The 24,683-nt window shown below is 39.4% G+C and overlaps 1 protein-coding gene across 2 annotated transcripts in view; it reads right to left on the bottom strand.

The window, feature by feature from the left end:
* RCOR1 (REST corepressor 1) overlaps positions 1-24,683 on the bottom strand; it is a 117,323-nt gene that overhangs the window by 36,920 nt on the left and 55,720 nt on the right. For both annotated transcript variants that reach the window (XM_069490128.1, XM_069490119.1), the window contains exon 3: positions 6,814-6,897. In XM_069490128.1, coding sequence (XP_069346229.1) covers positions 6,814-6,897 — 84 coding nt within the window. The remainder of the gene's footprint in view (positions 1-6,813; positions 6,898-24,683) is intronic.

Raw genomic sequence — 24,683 nt, 5'->3', positions numbered from 1 at the left:
TTTACTTAGACACAGCCCAAAACAACTAGTATAATATTAGTAATGTATTAAGTATGTAAGTATAGCTTATTAAATGAAACAGCACATAAAGGAAGACAGGTGTAGTAAATACATTCTGGAGACCAGAAATCTGGTCCAAATTTGGCTACTAACTACCTAAGTTAAATATTTGACTTACTGTCTCTAGACCTCAATGTTTTGTCTCTAAAAAGGAAGAGCAGGACTAGAAAATACACGCATAAGGTATGTGTTCACATGTTCATTTTCTCCCTGTCTCTCCATGAGAATATAGGCTTCCCGAATCCCTCATTCCTGGTACGCTACCAAGCACACAGAGCTGCTCAACACAAAACAGGAAAGAAAATCAATTCTCACTAAATAAATGCAAAGTCAACATAACCTCAATCAAGATACTTTTGGATTCTGTGCCAGTTATGAGTTCGAAGAAAGAAAAAAAAGAAACAGATACTTCTGGAGAGAATTTGATACCACAAGACTAACACTGACCTAAAAGAATAAATATAAAAAATCAAAACAAACCAACAAGAATAAACAAGCCAGGTGCAGTGGCTCATGCCTATAATCCTAGCACTTTGAGAGGCTGAGGCTAGAGGATCATTTGAGGCCAGGAGTTCGAGACCAGCCCAAGCAAGAGTGAGGTAGTCTCTACAAAAAAATTAGAAAAATCAGCCAGGCATGGTGGCACATTCCTGTAGTCCCAGCTACTCAGGAGGCTGACACAGGAGGATCGATCACTTGAGCCCAGCAGCTTGAGGTTGCAGTGAGCTATGATGATGTCACTGCACTCCAGCTGGGGCAATGGATCTATCAATCAATCAATCAATCAGTAAATGAGCCAGGAACACTGAAAGAATGAAAATGGTACCGCATCAGAAAAAAACAAAACAGGCCGGGCATAGTGGCTCATGCCTGTAATCCTAGCACACTGGGAGGACCACCTGAGCTCCGGAATTCAAGATCAGCCTGAGCAAAAGCGAGACCCTGCCTCTACTAAAAATAGATAAAATTAGCCGGGCATCGTGGTGTGTGCCTATAGTCCCAGCTACTCAGGAGGCTGAGGCAGGAAAATCGCTTGAGCCTAGGAGTTTGAGGTTGCTGTGAGCTGGGCTGAGGCCAGGGAACTCTACTCAGGGCAACAGAGTGAGACTCCGTCTAAAAAAAAAAAACAGGAAGAAACGAAAGGAAAGGGGAAAGGAGAGAGGAGGAGAAAGGAGAGAGGAGAGGAAAGGAGAGGGGAGGGGAGGAAAAAAAGAAAGAAAATGGAGAGTCCAGATACAGATCAAAATATATGTGAGTTTAACATAAGTGAAGGAAAAAAACTCCAATAATTACAGATAGAACAATGGAACAATGGTATAAATGAGGAGGGGAGGACAGAAGAAAACGCTAGAATATATGTTTGTAATCTTGGCTGGGTACTTTTTCAGAATGATAGTACCCCAGATAAAACTGTGATACACCTAGACAGTGGTATATTATTCAGTGCTGAAAAGAAGTGAATTATGAAGCTATGAAAAGGCAAGGAGGAATTTTAAGTACATATTACTAAGTGAAAGAAGCCAATCTGAAAAGGCTGCAGACTCTGAGACTCCAACTGTACGACATTCTGGAAAAGGCAAAACTATAAAGACAGGAAAAAGCTCAGTGCTTGCCAGGGGCTGGGAAGGAGTGGGGATGAACAGGCAGAGCAGAGGCTTTTTTAGACCAGTGATTCTCTATGCTACTACAGTGGTGGACGCATGTCATCATACATTTGTCAAAACCCAAAGAACATAACACAGTAGTAAACTCTAATGTAAACTCTGAGCTTTGGATGATAATAATGTGTCAATGTAGGTTCACTGATTGAAACAAACATATCCTTCTGATGGACTCCAACAGGGCCAGTGCTGAGGCTACGTGTACATGGGAACTCTCTGTACTTTCTGCTCTTAAAAATATGGTTGTACCTAAAACTGCTCTGAAAAGTAAAGTCTATTTAAAAAATAGAAAAGAAAAAAGAAAGGAAGAAATGATATATTTGTCCCTTAACCTAGGTATTCTATTTCTAGGACTTTACCCTAAAGAAATAAGAATGTTCATTATAGCTTTTATTAATTCATTTATTTTTTATTGATACATATTAGATGTACATATTTTTAGGATACATACCATAACTTGATACAACCATATCATCAAATTGGAGTAATTAGGATATTCATCACCCTAAACATTTATATTTCTTTACACTAGGAACATTTGAATTATTCTCTCCTTGGTATTACAAAGTGTAGAACTGATTAATGTTAACTATAGTCACCCTACTGATCTATCTGTTAAACAAAAACCCTGCAAGATTGCAAATATCAATAGATAATTTTGTTTTAAAAAAAAAAGACAACTAAATTATGATACATCCATACTTGTTACAGTCAGAAATTAGGAAACTGTAGAACTACTAAGAAGGAACAAAGTCCCAAATGTATTTTTAAGAGGAGACTGAACAGCTCATATTTTATGATAAAAGTTTATATATTAATATACATTAAAATATCAGGAAAAGGATATGCACTGTATAATAATAAAAACAGGAGAGCTTTCACACTATCTGTATTATATATTCAATTTTCTACAATAGCACTATTTTTTATAACCACAAAATAATTTTGTAAGTTCTCAGTAACCCTAAGAGGCAGAACTCTTAACAGCCACTGGCAGAAGACAGAAACCAACATGGGAAAAGCCAGGGATGTACAGACACCCTTACATATAATTTTTGGACACATGCTAGAAATCTATACATGTCCTAAATCTCCTATTTCTACTTCAAGTCAGAATAAATGTTGGACACTCAAGACTTCCACAATCTTTCAAAACAAACAAAAAAGGCAAGTAGAAAAAACTTTTTTTGCCTATAGGTTGGGGAGGAGGAGAGGTGAGGGAAAAATGATGGATGGCAAAGAGAACAAACTCTGTATACTTGTTTGTATTAACATTACAGTTACATTTAGAGGCCTGGCTGTGATTAGACTACTGGTCAGGGAGTGTGATTCCCAAAGCTCCACAACTGGGAACCTGCTCAGAGGAACCTAACTCACATCAAGGGACCACACTATGTTTACATACTCACACTTGAGTGGTGAAGTACATTCCCCTCAACCCACAATTCCATTCCTAGGAAATACTAGGAATACATTAATAAAATACTAAAAAAAAAAAAAAAAAAAAAAAGACAAAGCTCTGTAACTCAGTTTTTCACTGTAGTCTTTTTTAATAGCAACAAATTAGAAACAATTAAAATTTTCAATGCAGCATTTCAATGAACCATTTTCAATGGTTAAATACACTAGGACAGTCATCTAATGGAATATTACAGTTATTTAAAATGTTGAAAAAGGGTCTAAACAACATAGGAACTGCTTACATCACTGTTTATGAAGGCAACACACAGACATACACATACAAAGAGACATTCCATCATCTCACTCACATAAATAGCTACAGGAAAGAAAGATTGGAAGAAACACCCTCCAAAATTTAATAATTATCTCTAGGTGATAAAATAATGGGTGAGGTCTCCTCCACTCTCGGGGGTTGACCCATTCCTTCTCTGGAATGTACTATGCTTTAATACACTCTGGCAGTTTGCTCACTTGCAAAAAAAGGGCAGAGGAGAATTTTTTTCTTCTGTATACTTTTCAGTGTCTTTTGAACTTTTAACAATATAAAAATGTTGCTTTTTTTTTTTTGAGACAGAGTCTTGTTCTGTCACCCAGTCTGTAATGCAGTGTCATGATCACAGCTAACTGCAACCTCAATCTCCTAGGCTCAAGCAATCATCCTGCCTCAGCCACCTGAATAACTGGGACTACAGGTGTGTGCCTGCCTGGCTAATTTTTTAAAATTTTTTCTTTAAGAGATGGGGTCTTGCTGTGTTGCCCTGGCTGGTCTCAAATTCCTGGCCTCAACCAATCCTCCTGGCTCAGTCTCCCAAAGTGCTGGAATTACACCCAAGAGCCACTGTGCCCAGCCATATGTCACTTTTAAAGTTTAAAGTTTTAGCCAAATTTAAAATTTAACTTTCCATATTCTGCTCTTTTTCCCCACATCTATGAAGAATAAGATAATATTAAAATTAAATGCTGACTCCAAAGACTCCATTAGGTAATACAATGGCAGGAGATACCAACAGAACTTAAAAGTGTAATTAACAGAGGGATAGTGGCTGGAATGAAGACAGGTCTGAGGCTTAATGAACACAGCCTGAGAGGTATGTCAGAGTGTGACCCAGGAGTAAAGAATCAGTAAACCTGGACGTCACTCCCGGCTCCCAGACGATCTATGTTAGTTTTATAACCCTCTTTGAACTATGTGGTGTCTATGTGGTGTCATCGGCAAAATAGAGACAAATCTTTCTCTTGAGCACTGAATGATGCAGGAGCATGAAAAGCATTTTAGTACTATGCTTGGCATAAAGTCTTACTTAACCAGCGCTCACCATGTGTAATATTCAGTTCTGAAGACCACAATTTAATTAACACGGGCATTGTGACCAACCGGAATATATCTACGAGGGCAACAGACATGAAAAGAGACCCAAAAATCAAACCATCTGAAAAAATGATCAAAGCAATGAGGCCAGTGTAATTTGGACTTGGACAGTAAGGGAGATAGTTCAACTAAACATCTACTAACTCATCTGGAAGCAGATTTATTTAGCAGAGTTCAGGAAAACAAAATTTTACAAATTATAAGGAGGTGGATTTTCCGCTTTCTGTAAGAAAGAACATGTTCAAAAATGGAATAGATTGATTCTGAAAGGTACTGCAAAGTGCTCAAAAGGGGAAAAAAAAACAAGTTTTCCCAAGGACAGTAACGGCATTAGAAATGCCAACTCTTCTCATTAGTCTACTCTTCATCAAAAACTCATAAAACAGCAGGCTGATAGTGGTAAAATTAAGATAATCTTTTTTAAAAAAATCAGATTAGACTGAGAAGAGTCTTAATATTGCTAAGATTAACAGTACTAAGAGTACTTGGATTTTCCATGCTTCATGAAGGGTATCATACAAAAAAATGGATCCTTTGAGGTCAAAATTAAACATGCCTCTTTATAATGTGAGCTCTTAGCACCTTAAACATACTAACACAGATTGTGAATATGCAAGAGGAAGACAGAGAACAAGCATGGCCTCCCACTGATTTGACACTGGAATCCTGTTTACACCTATTTTAATGCTACAAAACATAATCTGGAAAATCCTAATCAAAGCCTCAGAGTTCTCTGCTTTACTCACAATTTCACAGATTGCCTATGCACATTTACCACTGGTAGCTTCCTAAGCCCTACCATGTTTGAGAGAAATGATTCTTAATCTTTTTTTTTTTTTTTTTTTTTTGAGATAGAGTCTCACACTGTTGCCCAGGCTAGAGTGCCGTCAGCCTAGCTCAAAGCAACCTCAAATTCCTGGGCTCAAGCGATCCTCCAGCCTCAGCCTCCCGAGTAGCTGAGACTACAGGCATGCGCCACCATGCCCGGCTAATTTTTCTATATGTATTTTTAGCTGTCCATATAATTTCTTTCTATTTTTAGTAGAGACGGGGGTCTCGCTCTTGCTCAGGCTGGTCTCGAACTCCTGAGCTCAAACAATCCGCCCGCCTTGGCCTCCCAGAGTGCTAGGATTATAGGCATGAGCCACTGCACCCAGCCTCTTAATCTATTTTTTTTTCAAAGATCCCTTTGCAGATCCAATGTTCTTTCCTCACCAGAAAAACACACATAGTATCAAAAACTTTGCTTGTTAGTTAACAAACCCATATAAATGCCATCCATGGGCCTCCCACTAAAAATTTCTCAAACGGGGGATTTAGTTTGTCTTCACTGTTTTAAGTTACGAAGACAACAAAAGACCGTGAAAATGGCAAAGACTTATACTAATATATTAGGTATAAAATTAATCTTACACGGTATCATTTGAGCAGAGGAGAGAGAAAATACAACTAATATTAATGGCTATAGGACCTCTACCTCAAAAGACAATGTAGCTCAGAATATTTACCCTAATTAAAATTTTAAACACTGTCAAATAGCCAATTAAAAAACTGAACTTCCAGTTAAGCTCATGTCCTACAATATAAGGCCTATTTCCAATGACATACATCTGTCCTTTGTAAGCCTTCAAATTAAAACTTGTTTAACTCTGTCTTTATAGATCTGTAAAGTCCCAGCTGAGGGAGTGACATGCTGCATTAAAATTTTCTTTCCATTCTGAGCCTTTTCTCTTAGTTACTTCAGTATTAGCTTATACAGTTCCTTTTTTTTTTCCTTTAGGAGACAAGGGTCTGTCACCCATCACAGCTCACTGTAACCTTGAACTCCTGGGCTCAAGTGATCTTCCCACTTCAGTCTCACAAGTAGCTTTGACTATAGGCATGCGTCACCATGCCCCGCTAATTTTTCTATTTTTCTATGGAGACAGAGTCTTGCTGTGCTGCCCACGCTGGTTGCAAACTCTTTGCCTCAAGTAATCGTCCCGCCTCAGCCTCTCAAAGCACTGGGATTACAGGTGTGAGCCACCACACCCCTCCTTATGCAGCATTTTGAAAAAGATGGCAGATTATTCAACCATAGGTTAGGAATCTTAATTCACTATGACAGAGCACAGTAATGAAATACACACTTTTGAACTCTTCAAGTTATTTTAAAGTGTAAGAGAAATGTAACATAAATATAGGGCCTTTCAGCCATAAAGGTACCTTTAAAACTTTAATGTAAATAGGAAAGGTGGAAAATAAAGGTGCTCTAAGACTTACGTTTTGCTTCTGACAGATTCTGATTAGGTGACCAGACCAACATGCCAAGATTGTCACGTTCTTGACTGCGTCTTGCCAACTTGGCTTGGTAGAAAGAAAAAAGAATATTCTTGTTAAACTTTAACAGGTATAAAAAGCAGTAAGTAAGCAACACACTTCTTTGTCTTTTAAGCCTCAGAACATGGCATCACTCACCCTTTACCTACATCTGCCCCAATGGAACCACACACTTAACATCATGTCAGGAAGATGGGGTAGGAGAGGCCTCAAGTTCTTTCCTACCCCACTTCCCCCCGCCTTTTTTTGAGATAGGGTCTCACTCTGTTGTGCAAAGCTGGAATGCAGTAGTGTGATCCTAGCACACTGTAGCCTTGAACTCCTGGGCTCACGTGATCCTCCTGCCTCAGCCTCTGGAGTAGCTGGGACTACAGGCACACACAACCACTCCTGGCTAATTTTTTTATTTTTTGGAGAGATGGGGTCTCTCTATGGTGCCCAGGCTGGTCTTGAACTCCCAGTCTCAAGCAATCCTCCCACCTCGGCCTCTCAAAGTGCTGGGATTACAGGCATGAACTACGGTGTCTGGCATATTATACTTATTAATAATAAAGTTCCCAAAGAACAAGAGTAATGATGTGCATATGCTGTTGTAATTTTTCTATTTTATTATTAGTTGTTGCTAATCTCTCACTGTGCCTAATTTATAATATAAATTTTATCACAGGTATGTACTATAGGAAAAATCATAGTACATATAGGACTCGTTACTATCCGTGGTGTGAAGCATCCACTGGGGGTCTTGCAATGTATCCCCTGTGGATAAGAGTGGACTACTGTATACATGTCTTAACACTCACAAATATATAGACCAAAAATTAGTCAGTTTAGCTGCATGAAAATTGAAAAATATAAAGACAATGAAAACAAAGTAATGTCATTAATTTCCGGGTAGATGCTAATGTCTGCTGAATGTGCTAACTCTGAGGCTGCTTTCTTTGTTTAAAGTTGATGACCAAGTGTTAAAGATTTGAAAAATTAAGCCCACACCTATCTGGAGTAATCAGAAAGATGATAAGGAAACTGAAATTAACAGTTGCCATCAAGGGATAGAAAAAAAGGGCATTGACACTGCTGGTGGGAATGTGTGGTTGTACAACTACTTCAGGGAGAAATCTAGCACCCTATGATAAGGCTGAAGTAAAGACATCCTCCAACCCAGCAATTCCATTTGTTGACATGATACATATGCAACACCAATGTTTTTCAAATTGCTTTCAGACCTATTGATATTAACTCATTGGGTCTCTCATCAGCTTTTCTAAAAAAAAAAAAAAAAAAAAAGAAAGAAAGAAAAGAAAAGAAAAGAAAAGAATAAGACTGGGGCCGGGCGCGGTGGCTCACGCCTGTAATCCTAGCACTCTGGGAGGCCGAGGCGGGTGGATTGCTCAAGGTCAGGAGTTCGAGACCAGCCTGAGCGAGACCCCGTCTCTACTAAAAATAGAAAGACATTATATGGACACCTAAAAATCTATATAGAAAAAATTAGCCGGGCATAGTGGCGCATGCCTGTAGTCCCAGCTACTCGGGAGGCTGAGGCAGTAGGATCGCTTAAGCCCAGGAGTTTGAGGTTGCTGTGAGCTAAGCTGACGCCACGGCACTCACTCTAGCCTGGGCAACAAAGTGAGACTCTGTCTCAACAACAACAAAAAAAAAAAAAAAAAAAAAAAAAGAATAAGACTGGAAAATATTAGCATATTTCATTAAGTGTGTGTATAAACCATCACTGAAGATTTTTAAAAAGTCTGCAAGTCCCTGCCCTAGAGACTTCAAGAGGTACACATGGAAGAACAGTGTGTTGCTAACAGTGTGTTGCTAAGTTTTATGTGTCAACTTGGCTAGACTATAGTTCCCAGTTATTTAATCAAACACTAAGTATTGCCATGAAAGTATCTGGTAGATATGGTTAACATTCATAATCAGCTGGCTTTAAGGACAGGACATCACCCTCTGTAACATGGGTCGGCCTCATCCAATCCACTGAAAGGCCTTAAAGAGAAAAACTGAGAATTCCCACAAGAAATTGAGACTGAAGCCTCAACTCCTCAATGCAGGCCTGCCCAACAGATTTCAGATACGTCAGGCCCCCACAACCACATAAACCAATTCCTTAAAATAAATCTCTAGAGATGTGCACAAAGACACACACCCATACATATCCTATTAGTCGTTTATCTGGAGAACACTGACTGATAGATATGGAGACTTAGTATAGCATTGTTTATAGTACCACAATACAGGAAAATCTTTATAGCCCATCAACAGGGATTGGATAAACCGTGGCATATATAACAATTTCAAAGGAATTAAATACAGAAAAACAATTACATCTAAAGATATCAACCACTTTGAATACAAAAAGTTAAAGGAAATGTATAATATCATATACTGAAAGTACAAAACTGGTTAGTTATGGGAGTACATACATTGAAAGAATAAGATACACATGATAAAGACATTAAAGAATCAGGTTAACAGACATTATAAGAGAGGGAGCTCTTGCTTTGTAATATCTGTAACTGCTCTTTGCAAATCTGGGTGGTAGTAGACAAGTACTATTTTGTGTATTTCTATGTTTGTACAATTTCAAAACACTTTTTAAAAAGATTCAGCAAGCTCAGGTATGACGGCTGACACCTGTAATCCTAGCACTTTGGGAGGCCAAGGAAGGAGGATCGCTTGAGGCCAGGAGTTTGAGATTAGCCTGGGCAACCTAGCAAGATCCCATCTCTAAAAAAAAAAAAAAAAAAATTTAAAAATTAAGCCAGGCGTGGTAGTGCATACCTGTAGTCCTAGTTACTCAGGAGGCTAAGGCTGGAGGACCACTTGAGCCCAGGAGTTGGAGGTTGCAGTAAGCTATCAACATGCTACAGCACTCTAGCCTGGGCAACAGAACAAGACCTTATCATTCATTCACTCACTCACTCACTCACAAACGAACGAATAAAAAGCAAGCCTTCACTGTGTGACTTCATGTTACCTAAGACAGTGTCTGTGCTCAAATTTAAAATTACCTTGTCTCATACTAAGGAAAAATACTCTTCTAGTGTTATTTTCTGTTCTGTCCTGAAACCCTGAATTAGTTATTTTTCAATCCATAACACCGTATTTTATTTGACAATTGTTTGGGAGCAGAGTAGCCAATGACATTTACATTTCCCACCAGCAGTGTATGAAGGTTCCAATTTCTCTACATTCTCACTGACACTTGTTATTATTTGATCCTTTTTTTTTTTGGTAAGAGATGGGGTTTTGCAGTGTTGCCCAGGCTGGAGTATAGTGGTTATTTCCAGACACGATCATAGCATACTGTAGTGTCCAATTTCTGGCCTAAAGTGATCCCCCCACCTCAGCCTCCCCAGCAGCTGGGACTACAGCATACACCACCATGCCTAACTGACTTTTTAATTCTAGCCAGCAGGTGTGAAGCAGTCCCTCGTTGTGGTTTTGATTTGCATTTCCCTGATGAATAATGATGTTGAGCATATTGGATGTGTTTACTGTCCATGTGTATATTTTCCTTGGAAAAATAAATGTCTATTCAGATCCTTCGACTACTTTTAATTGAATTATTTATCTATAATAGAATGCTGGGAATGTAAAATGGTACAATTCCCCAAAAGGATAAACAGAGTAACCATGTAACTCAACAATTCTACTCCTAGGTATATAGCCCTGATAAATAAAAACATGTTCATAAAGTAACTTGTACACAAATGTTTATAGCAGCATTATTCATAATAACCAAAAGGTGGAAGCAACCCAATTGCCCGTCAACTGATGACTAAATAAACAAAATGCAGTATTTATCTATATGCTGAAATATTATCCTTCCATAAAAAGGAATGAAGTACTAATACATGCTCACTGTGGATAAAACTTGAAAACACTATGTTAAGTGAGTGTAACGCATACAAAACGCAGCTAGTAACGCATACAAAAAACCCAAAACATGTTGTGTAACTCCTTTCATATGAAATGTCTGGGTAGAAAGTAGATTAATGGCTGCCAGAGACTGCAGGGTATGTGGAGTTAATGGGAAGTCACTGCTAATAGGTATGGGATTTTCTTTACGGGACGATGAGAATGTTTTAAATTTGATTTGTGGTGATGGTTGTACAACTCTGAAAATACTGAAAAACCACTGAATTATACATTTTAAATAGTGAATTGTATGTTTTGTGAATTATATCTTAATATAGCCATTATAAAAAACAAGGTATTTGCTTCCATTGTTTTAGTGTATGAATTTTTATGAATAAATGGATTAAGAAGCAAAAAATTTCAAACTATAGATAAGATAAATCACACTATAAATTTAAACAATGATAATTCCTAGGAAAGGGTCACTGGATTGGGGATAAGAAATGGAAACTCAACTAAAAATTGTGAAGAACTATTTCATAATGCTTTTTATCTATACTTACATTGTTCTTTTCCTAAAATAGGAGACCTTGCACAGCTTATAAAAAGTAAACTAAATGTACCTTCAGAATTAAACAACTGAGAGGAACATCCACTATAATGGAAATAAAGAAAGCAAAATCACACTTTACCTGGTTTCTGTAAATTGGATCTTACTCATACAATTTTATGGTATAATTATAGTTAGGCAAATTACCAGAGACTCAGTGCCTAAAAACACTCAGGCAACAAACAACCAACTTTTAAACCTGTAACTATAAACCAAGACTCCTCTTTTTACTCTCCTTGGCCTAGCAGAAGAAGGAAAAAACAGGTAACTTTCCTGGAAGATTAGGCCCTAGGATTGCCAAAATATCAACCAGTGTGAACTCACATTCAAAGATGACAAATACTTAAACTATGATAAGTGAGAGTTTGCAGATATTGGAGTTCATAGATTATAATTAACAAATAAAGAATTACAAATACATATGACTTCTTGAAAGAAACAGATGATAAAATCACAAAAATGAGTAAGCAACAAGACAGCATCAAAAATTAAAAGAAAAGTTAAAAGGTTAAAAAAGTAACCAGCTAGTACTTTTTAAAAAAGAAAAACATAATCATCCAAACAAACAAACAAACAAAATGAATGAATAAGTTAAGCTGCAGATTAGATGCAGGTGGGGAGGTATAAAAATGAAACATTATTCACAATGCAACACAGATGAAAAAATAAAATATAAAAGATGATGTAAAAATACATATACATCTACCTCAGTTGATCATCTAAAGAAAAACTAAAAGATACAGAAGATCTAAATACAATAAACAAGCTTTTTTATTGGACATGCTTTGAAAGCTGCATCTAATAATTACAATGTAAACATTCCAGAAAATTTACAAGATAGTTAAAAAAACTATCTTGTATTAACACAAGGTCATAAAGCATCTCTTAAAACATGTTAGAGAATAGCATATAGATTACATGTTCTAACTATAATGAAACTAAAACAATTAAAACATACACCAAAAATCTTTATATGTTCAGAAGTGATAAAATACTCAAGTAATCATCAGTCAATGAAGAAATCCTAACAAAAATGGAAGTTACTTAAAATTGAACAATAAGAGACTATAAACTTATGGGAAACAATGGAAAGGGTAGTTTATAAAAAAAAAGTATAGCTCTGAATGCTTATAATAAAATTAGAGACCCTAAAAATTAGTTTGCTAAGCTTCCAACTTAAGAACTTGGAAAGAGCAATAGAATAAACCAAGGAAAGCAGAAGGCAGGCAATAAAAATCAGAAACTAATGAAACCAAAAATAGAGAGGATTAACAAACCCCGAAGGTCCCTCAAAAAAAACCAAACCAAAACAAAACAATAAAATAGACTGATCTATACGGAATCGGTTTTTTTTTTTCTTTTGAGACAGGGTCTTTGCTCTGTTGCCTAGGCTAGAGTACAGTGGTGCAATCATAGCTCACTGCAACCTCCAACTCCTGGGCTCAAGTGATCCTCCTGCCTCGGCCACCTGAGGAGCTGGCACTACAGGCATGAGTCACCACACCGACCTAATTTTTTAATTTTTTTGTACAGACAGGGTCTCATTATGTTGCCCAAGCTGGAATCTACAACAGAATTTAATAAGGATAAATAAAAGAAGGAGCCGGGCACAGTGGCTCACACCTGTAATCCTAGCACTCTAGGAGGCCGAGGCGGGAGGATCGCTTGAGCTCAGGAGTTTGAGGTTGCAGTGAGCAATGATGATACCAGTGTACTCTACCAGGGTGACAGAGCAAGACTCTGTCTCCAAAAGAAAAGTTATAAACAATATTAAGCCGAAATTTGAGCACTGAGACAAAAGGTCTGTTTATATGAGATTACATATGCATTATCCTTTGTAGCAGAAGTAGCAGCAGCCACTGCTAACATCAGGTGCTGCTCAAACACTTCACGTGCATTAACTCATTCAATCTTCACATACACTGGGACAAGTACTGCCATCCCCAGCTTATATGTAAAGAGAAAGGCACAGAACGGTGAAATAATTTGCACAAAGACACACTGTGGCTCTATGAGCAAGGTAAATTAGACCACTCTGTACTATGCTCTTGGGGGTGTCCGTGGGTTACTGTGCAGAAGGAAAAGACTCCACATGGCACTGACTGGAAGGGAAAGACAGGTTACCCTGAGCCACAACAAGGCCACTCAAACCCCCTGCTTAGGTTCCCCTACTCTCCTAGGACTCCCCCACCAGGCCCTAAAGAGCACTCTTTGTTTGAAGTCTGTGGAGTGGAGGGGAAGGAACTGTTCTGCCATTAAGGGTCCACTATGTCCTCAATGACCTGAATCAGAACAGACAGGGGAAGACAAGAAAGACAAAGACCCAATGGATGAACACAGAGGAAGGGACAGAGAGATCAGACAGAATTGAAATGGTCTGGCATTCCTTCCACATCTGCTTGTCTTGACATCAATAATCATGTAAGATAATCTCATCATTCTGAGACATGTTCACAATCACAGGTTTTAGCAAACATGTCTTATTTTCCACTATCTTAATTCCTCTTGAAATGTCTTCATTTTACCACAAGCTTAATGAAGAAGTATGAAAATAGTAATAGCATAATAGGCTACAAATCAAATGGTACCTTCTTGCTCCTGATGAGAAAACTGAAGTGGAAAATTATAAGCCTATATGGAGTACTAAAGGGTCCTAATATCCACATTAATATCACTGTATCTTCACAGTATCCAATCATGTTAACTTTACATTACCTCTTATAAATAGGATGGCTGTTTTGTTTGCTCTAAAAGTTAGTGAACTTATGGCCGTCACTGTCACAATCTAATACTTGCATAAAAAGACCACATGGAATTCCAAATATACAGGAGGACAGATTACTCCTTAGTAGGCATCAAAAAACTAATAAAGGAATAAAGCTTAAAAAACAGGTAAATTCTTATTCCTAAGTATACCAAGTGGCCACCCATATTTTCACTATATCCTGAGAAGCCAAAAATCTATAAATTTAACTTAGTGTTTCTTTATGTTGGGGACCAAAAAAAACCATTTTGTGACTCCAAAGTTTTGGCTTCTAATGTTGGGCATTCTGAAAGATGTAAACCAATGTAATGCCAAGAGTAAATATCATTACTACTGTTATAACTTTTATGCTTACCGTGTACTAGGAATTCTGTGCTTTGACATTCATTAGTTCATTTTCATGTTCATAACAACTCTAAGAGGTAGACATGATCACTATTCCTATTTTATAGATGAGAAAATTAAAGCATGGAGAGAAAAAGTAACTTGCCCATGACCACACCCATGACAGTAGAGCTGAGCGTCAGGCAATCCTAAGCAGTAGATTCCGGAGCTGGTGTTAACCACTATCCAGAAATACGAGAAATTACCATAAGCATAAGGGCAGGTCAAATGTGAAGAACATTTTTCCTCCTCATAATATCATCCATTAAGTATTTTAGCACTTAAGTTAAATGACTTAAGAATTCTCAACTGGCAACAGTTCCTCTGACATAAAATAAGGAAGCTAGAAGCAACTTTGATATTTAAATACTTGTATCTTCCTACAAAGTATATACCTCCTGTCTGGCTCTCTCACTTGAAATCTCTTCCTTTGTAAATGCTAAAAGTTCAATCACCAGCTCTCTGGGATTAAAATCTGCAATAAACAGAAGTTATAAAGTCCTTAAAAATTCAAATCTCATATAAGTTTTCCTAAATCAGCTGGAAAACATTTTTCCCCCTCAATGATTAATGATTTTGACTAAGATTTTGAGAGCTATACAGGTTAGGATTTTTGTTCTAAGACTTTTTCCCCCATGATATAATAAATGCCCTATCCACTTGCTTGTAAGGAACAAAAGCACTTTAAAATATTTTTTAACTTGCATTGCATATGGTTAACAAGAAGCATGCCCCTCTTCCCCCCCAAAAAAACTAGGAGAGGAACTGTGAGTAACAGAAAGGAAGGCAAAAACAAAGCTAGACAGCAAGAGAAGGGAGGAAAAATATAATGGATTTCAGCAGTTAGAAATTATCAACTATTATAACACACCACAATTAACATACATACAACCAATTATCACTGCTTACTTTGTATTGCCCAGTAAATACCCAACTATATTGTGAATTCCTTGGTAACAAAGAACTCCTTTGTCATTTTCGTACTGCCACTGCTTAGCATAATACTTGGCATGAAGTAGTGTTGGGTCAATAACTTTCTGGGAGCGGTGGCTCACGCCTGTAATCCTAGCACTCCGGGAGGCCGAGGTGGGTGGATCGTTTGAGCTCAGGAATTCGAGACCAGCCTGAGCAAGAGCGAGACCCCGTCTCTACTAAAAATTGAAAGAAATTATCTGGACAACTAAAAATACACATAGAAAAAATTAGCCAGGCATGGTGGCGCATGCCTGTAGTCCCAGCTACTCGGGAGGCTGAGACAGGAGGATCGCTTGAGGCCAGGAGTTTGAGGTTGCTGTGAGCTAGGCTGATGCCACGGCACTCTAGCTCTGGCAACAAAGAGAGACTTTGTCTCAAAAACCAAATAAACAAACAACAACAAAAAAAAAAACTTTCCATAGGTCTTCAGCAGTCTTTTTTTTTTTTTTTTTTTTTTTTTTTTTTTTTGAGACACAGTCTCACTCTGTTGCCCGAGCTAGAGTGAGTGCCGTGGCGTCAGCCTAGCTCACAGCAACCTCAAACTCCTGGCCTCAAGCGATCCTCCTGTCTCAGCCTCCCGAGTAGCTGGGACTACAGGCATGCGCCACCATGCCTGGCTAATTTTTTCTATGTATATTTTTAGTTGTCCAGATAATTTCTTTCAATTTTTAGTAGAGACGGGGTCTCGCTCTTGCTCAGGCTGGTCTCGAATTCCTGAGCTCAAACGATCCACCCACCTCGGCCTCCCGGAGTGCTAGGATTACAGGCGTGAGCCACCGCGCTCGGCCCAGCAATCTTGATTCTTAATTTTAGCAAGATTTATTCTGGGCCAGGTACTGTGGCTCACGCTTGTAACCCTAGCACTCTAGAAGGCCAAGACGGGAGGATTGCTTGAGGTCAGGAGTTGGAGACCAGCAAGAACAAGACCCCATCTCGCCCTGCGGGACACGCTGCCCGGGAGACCGGACGGCTTGGGTCCTGGGGGCGGCCGCAAAAAAAAAAAAAAGACCCCATCTCTACTAAAAATAGAAAAATTAGCTGGGTGTGGTGGCATGTGCCTGTAGTCCCAGCTACTCAGGAGGCTGAGGCAGGAAGATTGCTTGAGCCCAGGAGTTTGAGGTTGCTGTGAGCTAGGCTGACACCATGGTACTGTACCCCAGCTGACAGAGCAAGACTCCATCTCAAATATATGTATAAATATATTTATTCCGATTAGTATAACCAGAACAATTCTATTCTTGGAAGAAACGCCCTAGACAAGTATGGTGTTTGGTCCTTTGGTATAGTTTTACACCTCTGGGTGAGCAGAATAAAGAATGTGATACAGAGGAATCAAGAGGCCACATGACTAATCAATGATAACAGATTTGAACATAAGTTGACCTTTCCTCATTTTTCTTCTACCACTTCCTTTAACATCAGTGTTACTTGGATTCCTCTTTTTCATCTGGTATTTACTCTTTCTATACCAAAATATCTACAGTTGGAATTTCTCATGCCGCACTTCTTAGACTAATGACTTCCAAATTTATAGCTGCAGAGCAAAATATCCAGATAAGCCAAGAACCACTCAAAAAGCATCTCCAACACAACAACATGGTTAAAACTGAACTTCACAGGCAGAAAGTGTGGAAAAATAAATAGGCACTGGAAACTCAGGAGGGTGGGAGGTGGGTGAAAGATGCGAAATTACTTAATGGACACAATGTACATCATTCAGATGATGGTTCCACTGAAAGCCCAGACTTCATTACTCAACATATTCATGCAACAAAACTGTACTTGTAATCCCTTAAATTTATACAAATAAAAAATAAATAAAACTGAACTTATCTCCCTCTTGTGCATTCTTACCACCCTGAAATTAATCTTCCTTTCATGCACCCTTACCACCACCAACCACCAAACATGCTGTTTCTTCTTGTTTATCTCAAAAACTGACACTACCACTTATACAATCATCAACCTCCAGCTAGAAGCCTGCAAGTCACCTTGGATTCCCCTCCTCCCTCATCTCATGTGCCCTGCACGCACATACCCTGCAGGGTATATTCATTGAGCCTCATCAATTATTTAGCCTAAACTTTCGTGAAATCCATCACTCCCTCTCCTTTCCTACTGCCACTGACTTAAGTTTAGACCTTTATTAGTTTTCACCTTGTCTTGTGGGCTCCAGGTTAACTGAGACCCAACACACAGCCCTATCCCCAAATTCAGTCTCTCCTCTCTGGCCAGAGCAATCTTTCTGAATCACAGTGCTGGTCAAATCACTTCCCAACTCCCTGTAACTGTGGGTTGTGCATAGTGACTTCATTCAAAAAAGGACGGTATGGGCCGGGCGCAGTGGCTCACGCCTGTAATCCTAGCACTCTGGGAGGCCGAGACGGGTGGATCGCTGGAGGTCAGGAGTTCGAGACCAGCCTGAGCAAGAGCGAGACCCCGTCTCTACTAAAAAAAATAGAAAGAAATTATATGGACAACTAAAAATATATATAGAAAAAATTAGCCGGGCATGGTGGCACATGCCTGTAGTCCCAGCTACTCGGGAGGCTGAGGCAGTAGGATCGCTTAAGCCCAGGAGTTTGAGGTTGCTGTGAGCTAGGCTGACGCCACGGCACTCACTCTAGCCAGGGCAACAGAGTGAGACTCTGTCTCAAAAAAAAAAAAAAAAAAAAAAAAGGACGGTATGGAAAGGGACAGGGAAGGGATGGAGGAGTAACTTCACAGTGGACTTGTGACAAACTGACAAACACTCAGCCAGCCAGGTGATGAGGGTCAGCATCAACAGCGATAAGCCATGTCGATGGCATGTACCCTTGAATGTGATGAGAATAGCAGTTTACCTCTGTGGTTTCTTCCTCCCCCCAAACTCATGAGAAAAATATCAGAGAAATCCCAATTGAGAAACATCTCACAAAACTTCTGACCGGTACTCCTCAAAACTGCAATGCCATCACAACAAGGAAAGTCTTGAGAAACTGTTGTGAACTAAAATAAAATCTTAAGACCAAACCCCGCCCTCCACCCCCCCCCCTCCGACTGAATGGACCCTTTCTTGGCCAAGGGAATGCTCTAAAACTGAGTTCTTGGCCATGAGAAGGGAGGTCAGACATGCCCCACCATGCCTCCCTCCCTTCTTGTAGATGTCCTTTGTGCAATAACTCATAGACAGGCCTAAGGCTAGGCAAGGCAAACACGCAGGTCCTCAATTACACAGCAAACACATGGCCAGTGGCTTGTCTCTGATTAGCAGATGTCCTTATCTTAGAACATTCCAAGCCTTTAGACAAAGCTTCATTTCTTTAACCAGTTACAAGTCAAAGAGTCTTTAAACCCACCTATAATCTGTAAGCCCTTGTCTTTGAGATGTTCCAAACCAATCGTATACCTTCCAGTATTGATTTATGACTTGACCTGTAACCCCTGTCTCCCTAAAATGTATAAAACCAAACTGTAACCCAACCACAGCAAGTCCACTTGCTCAAGGCTTCTTGGGCGTGGCTCCGGGCCATGGTCCTCAAATCTGGATCAGAATAAACCTCTTTAAATTATTTTACAGAGTTTGGCTTTTCCATTGACACTGTCACAGCCAAGAGGAACCCTAAGGAGACATGGCAACTAAATGTAATGTGGTATCTAAGATGGGATTCTGGAACAGAAAAGGGACATTGGGTAAAAACTAAGAAAATATGAATTATGGACTTCAGGTAATAATAATGAATCAATCATTAATTTGAACAAATGTACCATACTAATGTAACATGTTAATAATAGAGGAAACTAAGTCAAGAGCTGTGGGGCATGCCTGTGGCCCCAACTAGTTGGGAGGCTGAGGCAGGAGGATCACTTGGGCCAAAGAATTCGAGGCTGCAGTGAGCTATGATCACCCCACTGCACCCCAGCCTGGACAACAGAGCAAGACTCCACCTCTAAAAAAAATTTAAAAATAAATAGGGGAAATTGGGTGTGCAGTATATGGAAACTTTTCATTACTATCACTGCAACTTTTCTGTAAATCTAAAATTATTCTAACATAAAAAATCCTTCTATTGCTTCCCCACTGTCTTTAGGATAAAATTCATGGCACCAAGACATTCCACAACCTGGCCTGCCCATCCTAACCTCATGTCCCACACTCATGGAAAGTTCCATTACGGTTCCTCTGGCCACATGCTTCTCTCTGCAGTGTCCCTCCCTATCTCTTCCCACCAGCTAACTCCTAATAATGCTTCTAGATAGCTCAAACCACCGTCTCTGGAAAGCCTGCTCTCACTCTCCTAGTCCAGGTCAGCAGTCCGCTCCTTCACAATACCCCTGAAACACTGGGGACATATCTGTCATAGCTTTGGACTCTTGTCATTAATGCTTTGCAAAGACGTACACTGTTGTGAAAGAACAATGGCTCTGTAAATAAGACTCAATTATTAGTAATTAATATTAATGACTTTGGAGTCAGTAAGATCTAATATAATTATTACTATGTGCCAGTAACTAGGCTAAAGTACTTCACACATCTGTGTCACACAATACACAAAACAGCCTTAAGAGATAAAACTGCTTTAGTTTACATTTGAAAAAGTTCTTAAGTGACCTGTACTAGATCTTCACACTAGTCAGGATCTGAGCTCATACCTGAGACTAAATCTCATGTTGAGTCTGAATCGCATTTTAGACACTTTGTTACTGAGTGATGAAGAACAAGCTACTTAGCTTCTATAAACCTTATTTAAAAATGGAGAGGATAAATGCCTACCTTGCCCAGATTTCAATGAGGAATCGAATGGGTACTTTTTTTTTTTTTCCCTCTTTGGAGAAAGGGTCTCCCTCTGTTGACTGGGCTAGAGTGCAGGGGCACCATTCATCAGAGCTCACAGCAACCTCCAACTCCTGGGCTAAGTGATCCTCCTGCCTCAGCCTCCTGAGTAGCTGGGACTATAGGCACGTGCCACCACACCAGATTAATTTTTTTTAATTTTTTGTAGACAACAGGGTCTCTCTATTGCTTGGGCTGGTCTCAAACTCCTGGCCTCAAGCAATCCTCATGCCTTGGCCTCCCAAAGTACTAGGATTACAGGCAAGAGGCACTGTGCCTGGCCATAAAGGGTACATATTAAGTTACTTGGTACATACAGGTGCTCCTCAATTTACAATGGGGTTAACCCCAATAAACCCACTGCAAATTGAAAATATTGTAAGTTTAAAATACATCTATGCACTTAATCTACTGAAGATCATAGCTTAGTCTAGCCTACTTTAAATGCGCTCAGAACACTCACATTCGCCTATAGTTTGGCAAAATCATCTACCACAAAGCCCAATTTATGATCTGGTGCTGAATATCTCCTGTAAGAGCATCCATACCACATACGGCTAGCCCAGGAAAAGATCAAATTTCAAAATTCAATATATAGTTTCTATTGTATGCATATATTAATAGCTTTTGCACCATCATGAAGTCAAAAAATTGTACATTGGACCATTAAGTCAGGGACCCTCTGTGCTTACTAAGACTTAGCAGGTAATAGCAACTACTGTTTTCTGTCTCCCCTGTTAGACTGAGGTTTTTGAGATCTCGGTATCTTCGGTGTCTGGCACATTATAGGTGCTTCACAAATGTTGAATAAGTTAATATGTATAAAATAACAGGTTAGGTAGCCAATTAATGAAAAGTTTTAGAAAGGGAGTGCGTGGTTCTATTCCCTTTCCTTCACCACAGCAGTCCATACTGACAAGTCTGAGAACCAAGTAGATTGGGCAGCAACTCGTGTGGCTACGACCTCAAGAACACAGGCCCCCCTCACCCTCTCGTACCTCTCTTCATAATAGAACTCTACCCTCTAAGGGCATAAACTCTATTCTCAAGGATAAGCTGTTTTTTAAAAAAAAATGATATGATTCACAATATTCCAAGTTGACAAAACTGGACAAATAATTTCCCTCAGAACTGGCATCAACACTATCCAGTAATCCAAGTCTAGCCAATGCCTGATCTATGTTCCTTTCTTGATTCCCCAAGAAAGAAGTAAGATTCTAACACTGAAGTAAACTGTCTACACTAGAAACTTGTATACTGTTTCTTTCTAACTAAAAACATCTTATCTTCTCTCATTCCCTTGGACCCAGGCCTGTCTTCGTCTCAAAATCAATTTTCTCTACAGAAACCAGAAACACTTTTTCTTTCATGTTATCAATATAGCAAGGTCATTTAACACCAATGTAATGTCACCACATATAATCCTAAAACCAAAACAAAGGGGGACAAAACACTTCAGAGACCAATTAATGTTACAGTGAAACGTTTTAGGCTCAGGCTCCTCTTATTTCCCTGCCCTGTCAGAAATGTGGCGTACTAATCAGAACGGATAAGATCATACTGATTTTCACCACCAAGTCATCCAGGAGAAAACACCCCGAAGCCAAAGTCTGACTGATGGTATCACCATCAGGAAATCCAGAGGGCACACTTGATCCTACAACACAATCCTCCCAACACCATCACCACTTCTCCATGACCCAGTGGAAACTTCAACTACTGACCCTCTAGCTGAGGACATATCTTTATCATTATACTCATGTTATAATGAGTTGCGTTAGAAAAAAGAGAACATAGACTTCTTTGCAAAAGTTTGGCAGAGCAGCATGTTAGAAGGGGGTATAGAAAAACTGGCCATCAAAAGTGTTGACAGAAGTGTATTATAAATTAGCTTGGGCTTTCTGAAGTGGCAGTTTGGCAATGTTTGCAAAAGCCTCTAGCAATTTATCCTAAAAATCAGAGCTATGCAAAAGTTCATCTACAAAGTGCTGTTAAAAATGGCAATAAATTTGGAAGAATTCAAATGTCCAGCAAAAAGAGACTCAAACTCTCTTCAACCATACACTGGAAATGGTACACACGTTAGCTGCTTGTTTTATCCCATCTCACCTGCAGGTGTGTCTGTCCCATGCTCCTGTAACTCCCTGTGGTCACTTTTAGTTAGAGCACCTACTACCTGGAAGTAATCTCCTGGTAGTGCTTCAGAGTAAATGATTATATTATTGACTAAGTTTTTCTTAATGACAAACTATTTTAATCCCTCTGAGTCTTATGAGGTTAAGGAGTGTTGAGACTATAAAGCCACTGCCATACCACAGTTTAATGAAAGAAGATAGAACCAATATCCCATCGTTTAGTGGAACAAAAAACAGTACTACCAGTCAGATTTTTAAAAGCCTACATAATTATTAACGGACTTTTCTGTAACTAATCTAGATTTGTGAGGCTTTTATTAGATTTCCACTCCCACAGTCTCTCTTTATAGTGTTTTATCCCTTTGAAAAAGAGCTGAGCAGTATCATTGATATAACTTTACCTTTTTTTTTTTTGAGACAGAGTCTCCCTTTGTTGCCCGGGCTAGAGTGAGTGCCATGGCATCAGCCTAGCTCACAGCAACCTCAAACTCCTGGGCTTAAGCGATCCTCCTGCCTCAGCCTCCCGGGTAGCTGGGACTATAGGCATGCGCCACCATGCCCAGCTAATTTTTTCTATATATATTTTAGTTGGCCAGATAATTTCTTTCTATTTTTAGTAGAGACGGGGTCTCGCTCTTGCTCAGGCTGGTCTCGAACTCCTGACCTTGAGCAATCCACCCGCCTCGGTCTCCCAGAGTGCTAGGATTACAGGCGTGAGCCACCGCACCCGGCCTCCTTTACCGTATTTTTAAACAAATCTGAACCAATTTGTAAGACTGTAATTTACACAAGTCATACCATATTAAAGAAACATCTATCCTTAATATTATGCTTGAAGATGAAAGGATGAAAATTACCATGCAATCTCTTCATTAGCATACTAATCTGCTAATATCACATTTTAACAATAGCAGAAGCCAGATGGTGTCAACTTCTTAATATTAGTCATAGAAAAGGCATATCATTTTCTTGACTGAGAATATACTGAAAAGTTAATTTTATCATACCAAATATGAAAAAAAATATATATGTATTTTAGCCAAAAAGTAACCTATGCAAAAGTTATCTGTTCAAATTTTCATGCCCAGTGCTTTGGAAGGAAGAGGCAGGAGGACTACTTGAATCCAGGAGTTCAAGACCAGTCTGGGCAACACAGCGAGACTCCGTCTCCAAAAATTTTTTTTTTAAATTTTAGCTGGGCAGACCAGGCGCGGTGGTTCACGCCTGTAATCCTAGCACTCTGGGAGGCCGAGGCGGGCGGATTGTTTGAGCTCAGTAGTTCAAGACCAGCCTGAGCAAGAGTGAGACCCCGTCTCTACTAAAAATAGAAAGAAATTATATGGACAGCTAAAAATATATACATAGAAAAAATTAGCCGGCCTTAGTGGCACATGCCTGTAGTCCCAGCTACTCAGGAGGCTGAGGCAGGGAGACTGCTCGAGCCCAGGAGTTTGAGGTTGCTGTGAGCTAGGCTGATGCCACGGCACTCTAGCCTGGGCAACAAACCGAGATTCTGTCTCAAAAACAATTTTTTTTTTAGCTGGGCATGCTGGCACATGCCTATAGTCCTAGCTACTCAAGAGGGTGAGGTGGGAAGAATGGCTTAACCCCAGGAGTTCAAGGCTGCAGTGAGCTATGATTGTGCCACTGCTCTCCAGCCTGGGGAGCAGAGCAAGACCCTCTCTCTTAAAAAAAAAAAAAAAAAAGTATCACACATATTGTACACATCATATTCTTAGAGCTAAAATCAGCATATACACAAGAAAACTCACTAAGATGAACTAAGTTTACATGGGCTCAAAACTCAGACCATCACAGAACTCCAAATCTGCCACCTACAAATCGTAAAGACACTAGAAAAATGCCTTAGAACAAGGGCTTTACGAGGTCAGGAGTTCAAGACCAGCCTGAGCAAGACCGAGACACCCGTCTCTACTAAAAATAGAAATAAATTAGCTGGACAACTAAAAATATATAGAAAAAATTAGCCGGGCATGGTGGCGCATGCCTGTAGTCCCAGCTGCTCGGGAGGCTGAGGCAGAAGGATTGCTTGAGCTCAGGAGTTTGAGGTTGCTGTGAGCTGGGCTGATGCCACGGCACTCTAGCCTGGGCAACAGAGTGAGACTCTGTCTCAAAAAAAAAAAAAAAAAAAAGAACAAGGGCTTTATTTTCTCATCTGGAACAGGTGATTAAAAAGAATTTCCAGCTCACAATGATAGAATTAAATGAGATAATATGTATAAGGTGCTTAGCTAAATAAATGCCTTT

This window comes from Eulemur rufifrons, chromosome 2, assembly GCF_041146395.1.
Source record: "Eulemur rufifrons isolate Redbay chromosome 2, OSU_ERuf_1, whole genome shotgun sequence".
Lineage (NCBI taxonomy): Eukaryota > Metazoa > Chordata > Mammalia > Primates > Lemuridae > Eulemur > Eulemur rufifrons.
This window is presented reverse-complemented; position numbering and strand designations above follow the sequence as displayed.